The following is a 19,235-nucleotide window of genomic DNA, read 5'->3' on the forward strand; positions in this document are numbered from 1 at the left end:
TATTATTTGTACCTTTCAATTGAGAACAATAGCAGGAAAGAAAACAATTTAAATAGTAATATGTCTATATGGTCCTGTTACTGGCTGAGAAGTTTGGATTATATTAATCTATTTTATATTTGTTTCTGTAATTCATGGCACCCAAATGACTGACAACTGGCTCCAATATAGATATCTAAAATATATAAAGAAAGATATGGGCACAGGATCAACAGAAAAATTAGTAATTTGCTTTCCTGCACACTGACACATTCTACTTTCCTGGCATACTCTTCAGTCGTTTCGCCACATGCCAGGCTAGCAGATGCTGCAGCTCTCTTGGTACTAGCTAGAGTTTTCCCTCAAACTGTTCTATATTGTCACATAATTTTAACTGCTCATTTCACCAGCACCATTTCATCATTTTTATGTCTCCATTTTACCTTCAGGGATATTTCTACGGTATCCTCAAATACAATATCTGAATCAGCCCAGAGCCTATATGATCTAAAAGAAATATCCCAAAGCAGTTAAATAAATATTTTTCTGCAATTCATTTTTACTTATTACTTTAGCCAACATTTATTCTTTAATATTCCCAGCAGCATGTGGCTTGTCCGCTAATAAAGATCTATACCAATTATATTATTTATAAGCTCAGTCAACTGTGGAGACCATCTTTCCTTTGGAAAACTTTTATGCATGCCAATTTGAGACCATATATCCAGCTCCTCACCCTACATGCTAAATTTAGAAGTGAATCAGAGTTGGACTTTTCATCTAGGTCTAGATTTTCATGCACATAGGGCCCTGTTCAGTAATTCTTAACAACAGTATTCCCATTGACTTAAATGGGCTATTTACATGGATGAGTACTATCTGAGTAAGTAAAGGATCTATAATCAGCCCCAAACTCTTGCCAGCTTCAGTGGGAGCCATAATCCTCCAGCAGCAGAATCTGGGCATCTGTTAATAAGTCTAACTGTACATGTTCCCATCAGTCAAGGCCGAAACACTTTATTTGTGAGGCAAGTTTTGACTCTACTCATAAGACGCTGCATTAATCTAAAACTAAATGATCCAGTTAAGCAAATCACATATTAAAATCAAACATGGAAGTCGTTCTCTTGGACATGTATTTGTATGACATGGATTGAGGCTGGGAGAAAAGAAAATAACCAAGATCTTATTTGAACACATTCACAGCAACACATAATTCAGGTCTAGATCACACACAAGGGTTGGGACTAGAACCCTTGACTAAAGCTCCAAAAGCACATGCTTCTAACACTTGAGCTAAAGAGCAACAGAGAGTCCTAAACTAATCCAGACTAACACGGCTACCCCTCTGATAGTTGGGCTAAAGAATCTCTCTAGCCACTAATATTAGTAGAAATTACCTTATTCTCTCAGTGGGGCTGCTACCAGAGGGCAATATTAGTCACTCACACACAATGACCCTGATCCTTTAACATTCAGCACAGAAACAGAGCTTCACTGAAGTCAATAGGCTCTAACTGGGTATGTGGGACAGCAGTATTTCTGTGTTGTGGGACCAGGGCCAAAGACAGTATATTACACTATGATGCTGAATAACCAATATGGTAGCTACTAAATATTCTATTGAATTATTTAAAAAATAATAAATCTTCTCAGTAAACTTTTAAATTCTATTCATTAACCTTTATTAGAGATAGCTAAGAATATTTTTGAAGAGTACCATATGTCACTCAGATAACATAGGAGTGGAGACACCAGAAATAGTTAAAATAGAGATTATATTTACCTTTCCGTCTTGTTAATGAGACTTGTTATCTGGCTTGCTGCTGTGTTCAAGAGAGAAGAGGCTTGGGAATCCCATAAATGAATATTATTTATTAGGTACTCTCTGTAAGCAAATCTTTTACTCAGATGATACTTCTTATTAGCCTGCAAAAAATCCATTAGCTCTTCAATGTCCTCCTATAGGAAAGAATGTGAACACATATGTCTAATTAGAAGTTATGTTCATTTTAACTAACATCTGAGAGAGTGCTATTTAGACCAGTTTTGTGCATTAGAAGAATAATATTAAACAGCCTTTACAAATGAAAAACAACAATGAACTTCCATACAAGCTAGTTAAAAGTATTTTAAATTAGATGATTATGTCAAGTTATTACAGTTGCATCAGTCTAACACAGTTTGTTGATCTTCGGGCCTGAACAGTCAGCTACTGAGCACAGTGCTTACTACCCAGAGTAGTCCATAGAGGTCATTGAGACTACTCAGGGTCCTGATTCAACAAGATACACCTCTACCCCGATATAACGCGACCCGATATAACATGAATTCGGATATAACGCAGTAAAGCAGCGCTCCGGGGGGGTAGGGCTGCGCGCTCCGGTGGATCAAAGCAATTTCGATATAACGTGGTTTCACCTATAACGCGGTAAGATTTTTTGGCTCCCGAGGACAGCGTTATATCGGGGTAGAGGTGTACTTGAAGCACATCCCTAAATTTAAGTGCACGACCAGTCCTGTTGACTTTAGCAGGAATACTCATGTGCCTAAACTAGGCACATGCTTGCTGAACTGGGGCCCAAGGGTAGTAAGCTCTATGCTCAGTAGAAAGCATATGCAGAGCCATGCTCTTTTTAAAAAAAAAAAAAAAACATTATCTTTCACTAGAGCAATTTTCACTTTAAGATAGAGTGTGAAATTTCCAAAAGTGCTTATGTGACTTAGGATCCTAAATCTAAGGGTCTAAGTCACTTAAGCACCTTTGAAGATTTTACTCATGAGTTTTAAAAACAGGCCAAGTTTTATTCAGATTTGTAACGTAAAACCCGATTAGCCGGTACAGACTGCCTGAGTGAACATGCACAACTCCTATCATTATTGGGGATGGTTATGTACATGCATTAATAATTTTTGTCTAGACTTTAAATTTTCAAAATTAAGGGGCTGTAGTTTTGCATCTTATTTCTACTGTCAATCAGTTTAAAAGTGATAACACAGCAAAGCTCTGTGACGGGTTGGATCACAGAAACCCCCTTGGGGCTGCCAACTGATGTGCCAAGACTACTTCTGCCCCTGCTTTCTTGCCCTGGCAGCTTGGGACTTCAGTGCCCTGCCTGGTTTGAGCCAGACCTGCTAGCCTGCTGCAAACCCAGACCCAGGTCTGAACCACGTCCCCTAACAGCTGTAGGCTGAAACTGAGAGCAGCTTAAGAACTGTTCCTGTCTTTAACACTCAGATGCTCAACTCCCAATGGGGTCCAAACCCCAAATAAATCCGTTTTGCCTTGTATAAAGCTTATACAGGGTAAATTCATAAATTGTTCGCCCTCTATAACACTGATAGAGAGATATGCACAGCTGTTTGCCCCCTCCCTCCCCCCAGGTATTAATACATACTCTGGGTTAATTAATAAGTAAAAAGCGATTTTACTAAATACAGAAAGTAGGATTTAAGTCGTTCCAATTAATAGCAGACAGAACAAAGTGAATTACCAAGCAAAATAAAATAAAGCATGCAAGTCTAAACCTGATACAGTAACAAAACTGAATACACATAAAAATCTCACCCTCAGAGATGTTTCAATAAGCTTCTATCACAAACTGGACGCCTTCCTAGTCTCGGTACAATCCTTTCCCTTGGTACAGCCCTTGTTCCTGCTCAGGTGGTAGCTAGGGGATTTCTCATGATTGCAGCCCCCTTTGTTCTGTTCCACCCACTTCAATAGCTTTGGCACAAGGCAGAAATCTTTTGTCTCTCTGGGTCTTTCCCCCCACCCCCTAAAGGAAATGCTCCAGGTTTAGGAGGGATTTCAGTACCAGGTGACATAGTCACATTTCTTGTGAGACTCCAAGCCTTTATTCCTCCCAGGCTGACTCACAGGAAGGCCTGCCTGCAAACAGAGCCATCCACAGTCAATTGTCCTGGCTGATGAGAGCCATCAAGATTCCAAACCACCATTAATGGCCCACACTTTGCATAATTACAATAGACCCTCTGAGTTATACTTCATATTTCTAGTTCAGATACAAGAGTGATACATTTATACAAATAGGATGACCACACTCAGTAGATTATAAGCTTTGTAAGGATACCTTACAAGAAACCTTTTGCATGAAGCATATTTTAGTTACATTATATTCACACTCATCAGCATATTTTTATAAAATCATATAGAGTGCAACATCACAAGCTCTACAAGTGGAGATAATTACAGAAACATTTCACAAACATTACTATGTGATGGCTCTCTGTTGGGAAGTTAAGAGTGGAATATTTATGTCATTACCTGTATTTTAGAGTAATCCTGCACTAATGCTTTGGCTGCTTCTAACTTCAATTCTCCCTTGAAAATGGCATTTTTTATCTGAGTAAAAAAGACATTATGGAGCTCTGTTCTCTGGAAAATAGCCAGCTGTCGATAAGCTTTTGCAAAGTACTCCTCTTGCCTCACCGAAAGGAACCTCTTCATGTGGTTCTGCTCAAGTTTGTGAATTTTTTCCAGAAGACATCTGTATTCTGTAGCAGACTGGAAGAGGACAAAAAACAAAAACACACAAACCCAAATGATTACCAGTGTTTAATATATTTTAAAAGTACCAATATTACTGAGACTAAGGATTACAACAAGCTCACATGTATTCAATGCATACTATGCTCATTCCTCTTTAAGTGATCTGAAATGGGCAGCTGTTTTGAAATAACATAATATTAACATTAAATCATATTTTCAATATTCAACAGAAAAGCCAATGCTAGAAGATGAAGTTGTTCATCTATCCCTAACACAAAAGGTTACACATAGTCAACGAATAACCCAGATCACATTGCCAAAGCATAATGAAGACTTTTCGGAACTGAAGAAGTATCCTATAAAATTACTTATACAATTCTACTGCAATCCTTAAAAAGTTTTTACTAATAAAGTAGCATATACATTAACTTCAATGAGGCTTCTTGCACTTTGTGCAGCCAAGCATATGCTTAAATCTTTGGGGGAGCTGGAGCCTTAGACCATAAATGTAGTGCACTACCATTCATCAGCCAGTAGAGAGAGTACAATGTATCTCGCAAAAGTTCAGTCTGTGAATCCAGGTTCTAATAATGGCAGGATATCCATCACTACAGTATCAAAATAGTACCTGTGTGCCATCCAAGATTAAAAAAACAAACACAAAAACCACAAAACTGACATCTTTGTTTTCCTCCTGTGCTGGCAAGAAGCAGGGCTTAGGGCTTTGCAACTGTTGTTTTTAATCCTTTTCAAATTACTCAAATCAACACTTCTACTCTTCCACACACAACAGTGGGTTTATTTACTCTGTGAAAACTTGGAAAAAAGTGAATTTTGCCTATATGTTTTAATCCTATGCCACTGAACTCCCTAGGAGATTTGCCACTGGCTTCAGAGGGAGTAGGATCGAATCTTTAAAGCTGAATGTGGCAAGGTAAGTGGTTCCAAAGCTACCATATGCTGATGCACAAAAATCAAGGGAGCAGACAAAATAATGATAACTTCAAACTCCACTACAAAAAAAAAAAAAAAAAACAAGAATTTTTTTTTTAAGCTAAACAAAAATAATACTGTAGCTCCTATAAAGGACAATATAGACTATGCGATCATTGGCAAGGGATACATCTAGATCAGGGGTTCTCAAAACTGTGGGTCAGGATCACAAAGTGGATCACAACCTGTTTTAATAGGGTCACCAGGGCTGGTATTAGACTTGTTGGGGCCCGGGGCTGAAGCTGAAGCCCGAGCCCCATCACCTGGGACTGAAGCTGAAGCCCAAGGGTGTCAGCCCTGGGCAGCAGGGCTCAGGTTACATGCCCGCTGCCTGAGGCTGAAGCCCTTGGGTTTCTGCTTTGGCCCTCCCGCCTGGGGCAGTGGGCCTTGGGCTTTGGCCCCCCCAACCTCGGGCAGCGAGCTCAGGCTTTGGTCCCCATTCCTGGGGTCATGTAGTAATTTTTGTTGTCAGAAGGGGGTCACAATGCAATGAAGTTTGAGAAACATTGATCTAGACACAAGCTAGCTATAATAACATAATAAAATATTAATATGCATTTTGAATAAATCTGTTGTTTGGGGTAAAGCTTCATATAGATGTATGGGAGAGGGAGAGCATCACGACTCCCTTCCTGTTCATTAGTCAGATACATAACTCTGGTATTCACGTTTCTGAAAAATAAAGACGCTTGGCTTTTGCTTGTGCCTTATTAGCAATGTAAAGACATCTCCAAAGCTTACAACGCAAATGTTGTCAAAAGAATCAAACTTTCTCACAGTAATTTGTTGAGTGAAAATGAACAAATGATAGCTTACTTTTTAATCCAAATGAGTTATAGATTTAAACAAACACACAAATTTTTGGCTAGATGTAATGGTACAAAAAAAAGAAAAAACATTCTCTGCTTGTGCCCCTTTGTGGTCCTGGAATAGCAATGGAATCCACTGGCATGGACCACTGCACAGATTTCAATGCAGATCCCATTGAAATCACTGGAACTTGGAAGAGATGCAGGGGTCTGTTCTTTTAGGTTCCATTCAGAATCAGGGCCAATCTTTCTAAAACCAGAAATCCTGGTAGATGTAGTGGAATATATCTGATGCTCCTTGTACACGTGTTAAAAGGTAGAAAAACTTAAAAACTGAATTAGAGAGCAACTGTTCAATTAGAATTTGAATGACAACTAAACAGGTTGACAAGGTGGATGCGGTATTATCTTTTATTGGACCAACTTCTGTTGGTCAGAGAGAAAAGCTTTCCAGCCATCACAGCACTTCTTCCGGTTTGGGAAACACTCAAGAGTCTCACAGCTAAATACAAGGTGGAACAGATTGTTTAACATAAATAGTTAACACATCTTTCAAGGGACCATTCAAGGAAAAGTGTATCTCATCCAGTGCAGTAAATGCCCCAATAATAATGTGGGTGAAACCAGACAACCACTACTCTCTCCAGTGAACTCACACAGGAAAATGATAGAAGTCAAAAACACCCTATCACCTGTGGTGAACACTTTTCACAAAACAATCACTCAATAGCCGACCTCTCAGTTCTCATTCTCAAAGGAAATCTGCACAACTTCAAAAGACGACTCTGGGAGCTTAAATTCATAACTTTGTTAGACACTAACAAAGATGGATGGAATAGGGACACTGGATGTATGGCATATTACAACAATCTATAACCCACTAAAACCTCCAACCCCCCACCCCCAGCTGCTTTCCCCTCTCCTTCTGACTGGAGGGCTGTTAATGGGTCACTTCACCTTGAATAATCCCTTGAAATATGTGTTAACTACTTATCCTAAACAATCTGTTCCACCCTGTATTTAGCTGTGGCACTCTAAGGCTATGGCTACCCTGGCGCTTTACAGCGCTGCAACTTTCTCGCTCAGGGGTGTGAAACCCCTCCCCCCCTGAGCGCAGCAAGTTACAGCGCTGTAAAGCGCCAGTGTAAACAGTGCCCCAGCGCTGTAAGCTAATCCCCTCGTGGAGGTGGAGTATCTGCAGTGCTGGAAGACCTCTCTCCCAGCGCTGGCGCGTGACCACACTCGCACTTCAAAGCGCTGCCGTGGGAGCGCTCCCGCGGCAGCGCTTTGAAGTTTCGAGTGTAGCCACGGCCTCAGTACCTTTCCCAGACCTGAATAAGAGCTCTGTGTAAACTAGAAAGCTTGTTTCTCTGACCCACAAAAGTTGGTCCAATAAAAGATATCACCTCACCTACCTTGTCTCTCTAATATCCTGGGCCTAACATGGCTACAACAACCCTGCATACAACTAAATAATTGAAACATGCAATTACCTGCTTAAATGTATGACTCAACCTTGAGAACTGCCCAGGTTTCCTGCCCCGCACAATTTGTCATTAAAGTACAAAATAGATTTGGATATTAAGAGCCTTTGTTTAGACAAGCAAAACCCCATTACCACAACAGTGTAACCCAGAGATATCTTTGTGAAAATGTGCCCTCGTTAAAATCAATGATTACATTCCGGGGGGAAAGTTTCATTGTCTGAATTGCACAATCAATAAAAATATGCACCAGATAACAGAGGAAACAGGGACGCCCTTTAAGAGCCACATCTGAGAGTTCAGTTCAGAAATTGGGGGGAGGGATAGCTCAGTGGTTTGAGCAGTGGCCTGCTAAACCCAGAGTTATGAGTTCAATCCTTAAAGGGGCCACTTAGGAATCTGGGGCAAAATCAGTACTTGGTCCTGCTAGTGAAGACAGGGGGCTGGACTCAATGACCTTTCAAGGTCCCTTCCAGTTCTAAGAGATAGGATATCTCCATTAACTTTTTTTTATATATATAAATTACTAGTGGCTGCTCTGGGAGATACTCAAGCCTCAGCCAAGAATACACATCAGAAATAAAATCCAAGGCCTGCTTCCTCCCACACCCATGGAATAATAGGAAAATGGTAAACATTTTAGAGTGGGATTTTCATAAGCACTCAACACAGGCCTCACTCTGCACCCAGCAGTTAAGCTAAGCTGAGCACTTCTGAAAAATACCACCCTTAGATTTTTAGCCATCGTCTGAACCCAGAGACAAACTTACAGTGAGAGAGAGGACAGAAGGAGGGCTGATCCCATCCAACTAACCTCATGTTTCCTGTCTTAGCTAAGGTCTATATTGGCACACCAACCTTTTCCCTTCTGTATCTGGTCTCTCACCCACATTTCTCCATTTTGGATTGCTGCATTTTATTCCCCAGCAATGCCACTTTCCTCCACATTCCAGAGGAAAAGTGGAACGACATGAAATATAGTATCTCTAAAGCTGGTAAAGATTCTTTCATAGATTTTAGTACACTTTTCTCTGCTTCTATGAGTGCAAAGAGCACAACAGTTAAGGGGGGAGGAGGGAGGAAGGAGATAAATGGATCAGAACAAAAGCTCAAGGGTCTGGCTTTGAATTCTCTCCCCAGCGTCAATCCAGGATCTCTTAATGGCTCCCATCACTTGGGACTTCTAAAATCAAACTGGACAAAACACTAGAAAAAATACAATGTTGGAAAGGTAGCTGGGTCAGCTTCAACGAGAGGCAGAGCCAGCAAATTTCAGCTGAGTCCTTCTGCCTGCTAGTGTAAATATGTCAAAATGACAAGTGAACCCTTGCAAGAGTCACAGCTCATATACATATTTGTTCCTATGGAAGAGCTCAACGGGTCTGCACCACCCTGCATCCTCATTCAATACTCCTCCATACAATAGGCCTTGCATGAAACCCTTTCCCACCAACCCCTACACACTGCTATTATCTTTGGTGGGTCATTTTTATCACATTAACCATCATTTCTGCAAAAAATCTGTGTTATTAATTACCATAAAAGCACTAAACAACAACAAGTACACTGCATTCAAATAAAACATGATTTTTTTTTGTTGCTTATGCAAGCATGTGACAAAGAATTTAAGACACTATGGTGGAAGTTTGCACATCTTGGTCTGTGGGAATATGTTCCTAATATGAATTATTTTGTCTCTACAACTCACTGAAAAATGGGCAGCTTGAACAGCAGCAATATTACATTCAATACATAGGTATACACGTTCATGCAGGAAGTGCAGCACCGGTGGCAAATAATGAATTGTGTTGGTTACTCCTTCTGAGCCATCTTCTTAATTGAAGTTATGAGGTTTGATAAATATGAAACATTAATTTGGGGGTTTTCTTTTTTAAGTAAAAGGGGTGAAATGTACAAAGACTACTGGAATTCTCACTAGGCAGCTGCAATAGCAAGAAAATAAAAACAGTGTGGCCTGAAACCACAGGAAAAAAATAACATTTCATACAAATTGTTATGTTACTTTCATACCTGATTTACCTTCTCATTCAATCGCTTGATTAATTCTTCAGCCTCATCATTTGCAGCTCTCTCTCGTTGGTGCTGAACCTCCATTTCCTTCCTAGTCTCTAGATTACATTCGGCGGTTAAAGCCACCATCTTCCTTGTATACTCCTCCTGAACTTCATTCTCCATTGCAAAAAACTGCTTTTTGAGAATTGAACCTATCCTTTTCTCCACATTAGGAGAGAGATTGTGTCTGAAAACCATGTTCTTCATCAACATGGCAATCACCTCTTTGCACATCTGCATTCGATATGCTTCCAGATCAGCATCTGCACGAGTCAGGTTTGCTACCTTCAAGCTGTAAAATATAGTTAGGAGTGCTTAGGGCTTCAGATGACACACAATTCCCATCACAAAAAAAAGTTAACTAGCACCATTAGATTTTATACTACTGAATGGCATTCAGATCAGAGCAGGAAGATCACACAGTATTAGTCTAATAATAATAATAACACAAATTTGTCAGAGTGAGTCAATTTCAATAGCGTACCTTTAATGGAATCTTACTATTTTTAGATTTCCATTAATAGTCAATAACAGAAAGGAAAAGAGAAATGAAAGAAAGATATTTTTAAAACATTAATATATCTCTCAGATTAAAAGCAAACAAAAACATCCTACAAATGAATGCTGTGAAGAGAAATACATTCCTAGCAGATCAAATATTTTAGTGAGTGTAAACTGCACAGACTTTATGAAATGGTTCCAAACTCACTATCCACCCACAGTAATACAGGTCTTGCCTGAAGTATTTACGCGTCTCTGAAAGCACCACAGGGAAAAAAAAAAAAGCATGTGTTTTGATTAGTAGTTGATAAAACAAATTAATATAGCCATTATCTCTTTCACATGGAAATTAATCTAGTTCCAGAAAAGAGATTAGCAACACAGAGACAAATAATATTTTCTACAAAAGGCAATAGGCAATAAATATCATGCTGCATGTGAAGAGACACTCATTTGTCACTGGAGTTAATTAATTCAGAAGGACAATTATCTTTTACAGCATATATCTTTTCTAAATGCCCTGCCTCTGTCATTCCTGCACTAGTTGAAAGTCAATTCAGTATTAGAGAAATGGATTTCTTGCCCTTGCATGCCACTTTGCATGAAAAGATAGCACTGTATGCTTTTGCACACAGACTATAAGTAGATTTTAATATACTATCACTTCTACGTGATTGATGACGTAAGTCTTGAACACATATTTGCAGCTTAAATCTGGTTAAGTGTGACTGATATAAAAATTAAACCAAAATAAAAATAAAATGTATTGCACATAATAAACATTTTGTCCAGTTATGGCAAATTACTGGTTTGATTGGTTCTTCAAGCTAAATCTTTGATAAGTTTCAAATGAGACAGCGGAGACCCTGGAAAAGTTTGCAACATGTTTACTGTAATAATAAAATGCAGCTGTTTTACCTCAAGGAGCCTAAGTATTAAATCCTACAAACTGTTCAGCCTGTTCCTCAAGCAATTCTTCATTTAAAAAAAAAAAAAAAAAAGATTTTAGTGTTTGTGAAAAGTAGTTGATCAACAGGACCTGAAAGCAAATTCCTCCATTTATCCACTGAACAGGTACAGAATTGGCACCAACCATGTCTCAACTGAAGGGAAGGGGCTAGTTCAAGCTCTATAACATTCAGTCCTTGGTCTCCTCTTTGCAAATACTACAGTCAGTTGTACAATCGGTGCACGCCAATCCCCATGGAATTAGATGGTGCCAATGACCTTATTTCACTCATATATTCAGAGTATCAAACATGTTTAACTCTCCAAATATGGTTTCTTACTCTTCAGAGGATTCTGCAGAAACAACAGGTTTGCAACACCACACACACACACACACACACACACAATGTTTGTGTGCATACATGAATCCCCCTCGCCACTCCTCGAACTCAAAAAATAAAACTATGTTAGAAGAACATTACAGTTATAAAGTCAAGCACACAAAAGATAGGAAATACTGAAATTAAGGATGCTTGTGCAATAGTTTGTGATCATGTAATTAAAGACTGCACATAAATCATATACACAAGGGGGTTGAATTATCTTCCTGCTCTGAATTCTGGCACTCAGGGCCACAGCATTGGCTGGCCACTGAGAGAAGCAATTGTATGAAAAGTTCTGGTCCAGCCCCTGCAGCCCCAGGATGAAGCATGATCAGTTGCTCTGTGGGATTGATACATATACAGTCTAGTCAGCACATAGGAGCTATGAGGGGATGGAGCATGCTCGGTGTAGATGGAATCTTCAGAGAATTTAGCTGCCAAACTCTAATAAGTCTCCACTGAGCATATGCAAACAGATTTGTAGAGGTTTATAATTTGGCCAAAATTGGGCACATTTTCAAAGGGACAGCAAAAAGCACATTCTTGACACAAAGCCACTTCTCTGCCAAATTTCATGTCCATGCTCCAAAGCAGTGGCTTTTCACCTTTCCAGACTCCTTCAGGAGTCTGATTTGTCTTGCGTATCCCAAGTTTCACCTCACTTAAAAACTACCTGCTTACAAAATCAGACATAAAAACACAGAAGTCTCACAGCACACAATTACTGAAAAGTTCCTTACTTTCTTATTTTTACCATATAATTATAAAATAAATCAACTGGAATATAAATATTTACTGTACTTACATTTCAAAGCATTATATATATCATAAATAAGTTATTGTCTGTATGGAATTTATTTTGTACTGACTTCACTGGTGCTTTTTATGTAGCCTGTTGTAAAACTAAGCAAATATCTACATGAGTTGATGTACCCCCGGAAAACCGCTGCGTCCCCCCCCCCAGAGGTACGTGTACCCCTGGTTGAGAACCACTGCTCCAAAGCATGGGGGGGGGGAGCACGTGAGTTTCTCAATAAAATAGTTATGCAATTTTTTTTAACATAGACGAAACAAATATTTTTCTCTAGCATCATTCTTGGAAAGGAGGAAGCCACTTTTGCTGAAATTTTCCAAACAAATTCAGCCTTGGGCAGAATCCCAGCATGAAAAATTTCAGCCCAAAAATAGTTACAGTTTGGCAAAGTTATACAACCCCGTTTTCAGATGCTTACAATAGGATGCATCGAGCAACCTCAGCTATAGGCATTGCTACGTGAGCCACCTAAAATATCTTTGATTTCTCTTGAAAATACAGCAGAAAATAGGTAATTCCCACAGTCTATTTCACGCTTCAAAGCGACTGGGCAGATTATCACTACTTAAAGGTCATGCTAACTTGGCCAAGGCTATGAATGCTACATTAGGTTCTATTATAATCTGCGATTAAAAAAAAAATCCCCAGTAAGAAAATTAAATTTAAAACATTCATATATTTAACCCATTATTAGTTCTTTATCTGCTCAAAAGCTATGAGCTTGTCTCATATACATTTCTTTTCTAGCTATCTCTCATCCTATTTTCCTCATCAGAGGGGTACAGTGCAGCCAAGGCCAGCCCCTTTACCTTGTACCCAAACTCCTGGTGTGGGGTCATGAATGCAGGGGTGATGAATTGGTTGTCATACAAATGTACAGCTGCAGGGCTGTAAACTCTCCACATCTCCTACTGCTCTCTCTTCATTACCACTTCAGTATTCTTCTGAGGTGCCGCAAAAGAAGCCCTACACTCACCGGCTAGTGAGATCTGACAAGAGTACATCCCAGTGAGGTACGGCTGCAGGTATATTGTTCTCACAGTAACTGCCTCTTGTGCTTTACCACAAGATCTTTCACTGTGTGAATGCTTTAAAGATTCTTTGTAAAACACACACGCAAGAGGATTGTGTTAAGGGCACTGTATGAAATTTATCTCTGAAGTGCACAGATTTCGTGTGACTAAATCTCAGGGTACTGTGGCACCTTATAGACTAACAGATGTATTTGGGCATAAGCTCATTTTCACTCCATGCATCTGAAGAAGTGGGTTTTTTACCTACGAAAGCTTATGCCCAAATAAATCTGTTAGTCTTTAAGGTGCCACCGGACTCCTTGTTGTTTTTGTGGATACAGACTAACACGGCTATCCCCTGATACTTAAATCTCAGGGTAACACTGTAGGATTGCCCCTTTGCTAATCAGATTTTGGGGCCTTCTAGGTCAGTTTCCCATTTGATGCAGAAATTGGTGAGCCAAAGTCTGGGTTTTTTCTTAGTGTAATTTGAATATTTACAAATGATACACAAGTCATGTTTCCTCCAACAGAAGTGGCCACAAACTACATGTGGACAGAGACACAAGCTAAGATATTACAGGTCTATCATAAATTGGCAGCTGAGCTTCTGTCTCTCTTGGAGTCTCCTGAAATCCCTCCTTCTCTTCAACACATTATTCTACATCCCTCTCTTAGCCTCTGGGCTTTCCACCTGGAAATCCCTTTAGCCCAAACCTGCTCACTTAGGACCACATGGCTTCAAAACATAAGCATTGTGTCAACCCTTCCTTTGTGCAGCTGCTTTGCAATACAAAGAAAGCATGGAAAAGATCAGACTTCCCAGACAATGGGTGCTTTGCCCCTCAATGACTGCCTGTGCAATGCCTTTCATCTTGAGTGTCTCTACATCAACTCATAACATGCATTGTATTTGTACTTTTCTGCATAGCAACATGAACGTAAGAATTTTTTAGCATATGATTGTAAGTAACAACAGTACAAATTGCAACCGAACTAGTAGAAGACAAAAGATAAGGGAGAGCTTTAGCTTTGCACCTCCCATCTCCACTCCCCAGGCAGAGCAATTGGGCAGGCACACAGTGGGAGGGAGAAAGAAGTGAGCTACTCCACAAAATGGAGCAAAATAATTTATTACCCCTACCCCTCATCCACCATGGGTGGGGCGATAACAAGGAATGAACTGAGTCACAACTCCTCCCAGGGTAGCATGGACATACCATATTCCAGCGGTGGCCAAACCGCGGCTCTTTTACAGTTAAAGTGTGATTCCTGGAGGCCCCACTTCATCATTTTCCATCTACCAGACGGCGGGAGCGGGGCTTGGAACTTCTGCCCTGCGGCAGGGTGGTGGGGCTAGGGACTTCTGTCAGAGACGACTGCTGCCTGCTAAGAGTGGGGGGAGGGGGCACAATTTAAAGGTTCGGCCCATCCAATAGCTTGAGTCACAAACCCCCAGCAGCCCCTCCCTTTAGCTCCCAGGTGTTAGCTCTGCATAGAAAGACCTCTGCTTTAGCACCTTGGCGAGAGGCATCAGCAAAAGCAGCTGAAGCCTTGAGCCAGGGCAGGTGCCTCCCACGGGGCTGAAGCTCCGAGCCCCCTCTCCCCGCAACGCTGAAGCCCCGGCAGGCGCACCCCGGCTCTGGAACTTCTGAAGATTGCCCTATGCAGCTCAGAGGGTCAGTAAGTTTGGCCACCCTTTTGCTCAGGACTGGGGGCAGAAAGAACAATCTAGCCCTTTGTGTCTTGTACAGCAGGGAGCACACTGTTAGCACCTAGCTACAAACCCTTAATAAATAATAAGGCAAGTAGTTTCAGGTGAAGTCCCCCAAAAGAGCAATGTTTAGAACTGCTTGGGTCATACGTGCCTTTATTTTGAGGTACATATTTAATGAGAGAAAAAGTTCATAACCTGAGAGTCTGTGCATCTCTAGATCCAGGCAGGTGAAACAAAATGCCTTGCACTCTATGTACTCTTCCTGCTCATCTTATTCATGTTTAAAAGGTCTCCCACATCTTACTGAGCAAATTCGCCATACCAAAAAATATGAAAGATAATGAAACACAATTGGCAGATGGAAATCTATTGATGAAAGAGACCAAAGTTCCAGTTGGACAAAGAGTACAGTAAAGGACAGCACACAGAGATAGGTGACAGAAGGGGAAGGGAAATAAAAAAGTGAAAAGATGCGAAGAAAAGGCTGCTGCAAATATCAGTTCTAAAGATTTTTTAACTCACTTGAATAGCCACAGGTTTAAAGTGCTGCCAGAGAGGTACTGAGATAGGAGAATCTCAGGTGTCAAACGTGAAGAGGTAGAGAGTGGCTGAACATTTGATGTTTTCAATAGCCCTGAGCATCTAATGAAAGAAGAGAGCAAAGCAACCGGTGTCATGAAAGAACGGTGCATAAAGTGATAAAAAATGAAATATTTCATTAACTATTAAAATAGATGTGTGTGTGTGTGTGTGTGTTAATCAGAGCTCATCACTCGAACTACAGATAGTAATGGATATACATAGCCTTCTGGGAGATATAATTTTTGAATGAACACATTTGTAGCTGCCAAATGCCTTTCAAAAAAGACAAATGAATTTATTTCCTTGTGATATGCATTTTTAAAATTTTTCTGTGTGAATCCAGAGCTCATGAAGATGAGGAACTCTAATGACATTGGCTTCAAAAGGCTAGAGGGGAGGCAAGCTCTGTACAAGTTTTCCCCACACAACATTTTCTCACTAAGATGAGACCAACCTTATTTTCAGTAGACATTCATGTCTAGCTGTGGAAGACTAGTGAGTTATTAGTATTTGCATTACAACAACACCCAATTATGAGAGGTGTGTACAAGAATGTGACTTGCCTTGCTCCCCTCCCAGAAGTGCATAAGTCAATCCCCACCCCCATCAGTCCCTTGTACTGGCAATCCACATCATGGGGTGCGGAAAGCAGCCTCTGTGGGGCTGCTACTGCCTCTCCCCCACAGCTGGGCGCAGAATGGGCAAGGGTAAGTAACAAGCAGAGCCTTGACTCTGCCCCCACAAAGTTCCAGCCAGTGAGGGGAAGCAATGTCCTAAAGGTATAGACTGAGAGCAAAGAGTGGGAAGGTGCATTTATATGTTGCCTGTTGCTCCGATTGTGAACTGAAAAATTAGTCCTAAATACAAGACAGCCAAAGCGTGGGAACTGAGACACAGCTCAATTAAAGGACTTCCCTAAAGTCTCACAAGAAGAACATGGGTATGTCTAACTGCAATCGCAGGTGTGATTGCAGCTCAGGTAGGCGTACCCGCACTAGCTGTAATCTATACAACGTGACTAAAAATAGCAGTGAAGACACAGCAGCACAGACCCCAGCACGGGCTAGGAACACGCTTGTACAGCCACATCTTCCATGCTATTCTTAGCTACACTATGAAGATTGCAGTGTAGACATAAACATATGGCATAGCCAGCAATTGAACCCAGATCCCAGTCTGGTGTCTTCACCACAACCTTATCCTTTCCTTTCACTAACCTCTCTAGCATTAAAAAAAAAAAAATGTTAAGATAAGAACACTAACTATAAAAGGCAAATATTAGTTTATCACTGTTGATACAGATTAAAATAGGTATGAAAGGAATAATAAAATAGCAATAATGTTTATTTGCTAAATCATAAACTTGTTATAGGATTAATACCATAAGAGTCAAGAAAGTTGGCTTTTTTTTTTAAATATGTAAAGCTTCTAGGCTATACTGAAGATTTTCAGTTCCACAGAATATTGTGTGTATTTTATCATGAAATGTACCAACATTAAAGCCTTATAAAAATTTCCAGCTTTAGGATTAGCTGCAGTTAAAGTAGAGAAAGAAGAGAGAAGATATCAATAATCTCTCCTGAAAACCTATTCATTCAGTAAAGTCTACAGGAAATTGCTCACTGATAAACATTCAATTGGTACTGCTGTTAATTCTTATATTTCCAGCAATATATAATTGTTCAACTGATGTGGAACCCTCAAGTTGTGCAGCAGCATATAACCATGTGATCTTGTTGTTGTTACCCTCACCCTATGTTTCCCTTCCAATTGTTTGTCACATTTTCTTGTTGGGCCTAGTCTGAAATGAGACTTTTAGGGGCAGGGACAATGCTGTCCTATGAGTTTGTACAGTATGCAGACCTATGCTGCCTGTGGGCATTTGTACAATACAAATAATTAGTAAGTAACATAACTAGTAAGTAGGCCTGAGAACAGGTCTTGAGATGGGGTTACGTTTAGCCATGATTAAAAGATAAAGTTCCAAATTCTCAGCACCTATTACAAGAGTTTTGTGCTTCTGAGGTAGCACAAAGCCACTATAAAACTGTGCTAAAGGAGCAGCTGAGGAGTCCTCTTATCATAGGGGAACCCTCACTTGGTGTAAAATCAGTGTAAGCTGACTCTCTGCCACCTCTCTCCTCCTTGGGTGCAGGCCAGAATGCATGATTCTCTGCCAGATCCTCACCTAGAGCAGTGGCTGGCTGTAGCCTTTACAGCTAAGAGCACTCTCAGTGCTGCTGTAAATTATGCCAAGAGCCATTTCAGCCCCCGGCCAATTCTAGAGAGGGGACATAATAACATAAGAATGGCCATACTGGGTCAGACCAAAGGTCCATCTAACTCAATATCCTGTCTTCTGACAGTGGCCAATGCCAGGTGCCCCAGAGGGAATGAACAGAACAGGTAATCATCAAATCATCCATCCCTTGTTGCCCATTCCCAGCTTTCCCTGCCCATCCTGGCTAATAGCCATTGATGGACCTATCCTCCATGAATTTATCTATTTTTTTTTAACTCTGTTACAGTCTTGGCCTTCACAACATCCTCTGGCAAGGAGTTCCACAGGTAGAGTGTGAATTGTGTGGAAAAATACTTCCTTTTGTTTGTTTTAAACCTGCTGCCTATTAATTTCATTTGGTGACCCCTAATTCTTGTGTTATTAGAAGGAATAAATAACACTTCCTTATTTACTTTCTCCACACCAGTTATGATTTTACAGACCTCTATCATATCCCCCCTTAGTCATCTTTTCCAAGCTGAAAAGTCCCAGTTTTATTAATCTCTCCTCATATGGCAGCCGTTTCGTATCCCTAATCATTTTTGTTGCCCTTTTCTGAACCTTTTCCAATTCCAATGTATCTTTTTTGAGATGGGGCAACTACATCTGCACGCAGTATTCAAGATGTGGGCATACCATGGATTAATATAGAGGCAATATGATATTTTCTGTTTTATTATCTATCCCTTTCTTAATGATTCCCAACATTCTGTTCGCTTTTTTGACTGCAGCTGCACGAGTGGATGTTTTCAGAGAACTATCCACAACGACTTCAGTGGTAACAGCTAATTTATACCCCAGCATTTTATATGTATAGTTGGGATTATGTTTTCCAATGTTCATTACTTTGCATTTATCAACATTGAATTTCATCTGCCATTTTGTTGCCCTGTCACCCAGTTTTGAGAGATCCTTTTGTAGCTCTTAGCAGTCTGACTGGGACTTAATTATCTTGAGTAGTTTTGTATCTGTGACGCTGTATGGAATCTGGGGGACACTTGAGGATATTATGAATATTAATATTGTAAAATTGCAATAAGTTGTGCCAGATATGCCATGTGCCAGATATGTCATATCTGCAAAAATGTTATTATTTGCCAAATATGATAATCTCATTTATATGTTTGTATCACCTTTGTATTTTG

General features: G+C 40.2%; 1 protein-coding gene across 2 annotated transcripts in view; it reads right to left on the minus strand.

Moving 5' to 3' along the window:
- The window catches only part of EVC2 (EvC ciliary complex subunit 2), a 156,761-nt gene that overhangs the window by 70,372 nt on the left and 67,154 nt on the right, over window positions 1-19,235 (minus strand). Inside the window, exons 10-12 of one of the 2 annotated variants that reach the window (XM_024204504.3) lie at window positions 9,819-10,143; window positions 4,268-4,507; window positions 1,766-1,941 (exon numbers count right to left, since the gene is read on the minus strand). In XM_024204504.3, coding sequence (XP_024060272.2) covers window positions 1,766-1,941; window positions 4,268-4,507; window positions 9,819-10,143 — 741 coding nt within the window. Of the gene's footprint in view, window positions 1-1,765; window positions 1,942-4,267; window positions 4,508-9,809; window positions 10,144-19,235 lie in introns of both variants that reach the window. The other variant, XM_024204503.3, reaches the window with a different exon arrangement.

This window comes from Terrapene carolina, unplaced genomic scaffold (genome assembly GCF_002925995.2).
Source record: "Terrapene carolina triunguis isolate 2854851 unplaced genomic scaffold, T_m_triunguis-2.0 Scaffold66, whole genome shotgun sequence".
Classification (NCBI taxonomy): Eukaryota; Metazoa; Chordata; order Testudines; family Emydidae; genus Terrapene; species Terrapene triunguis.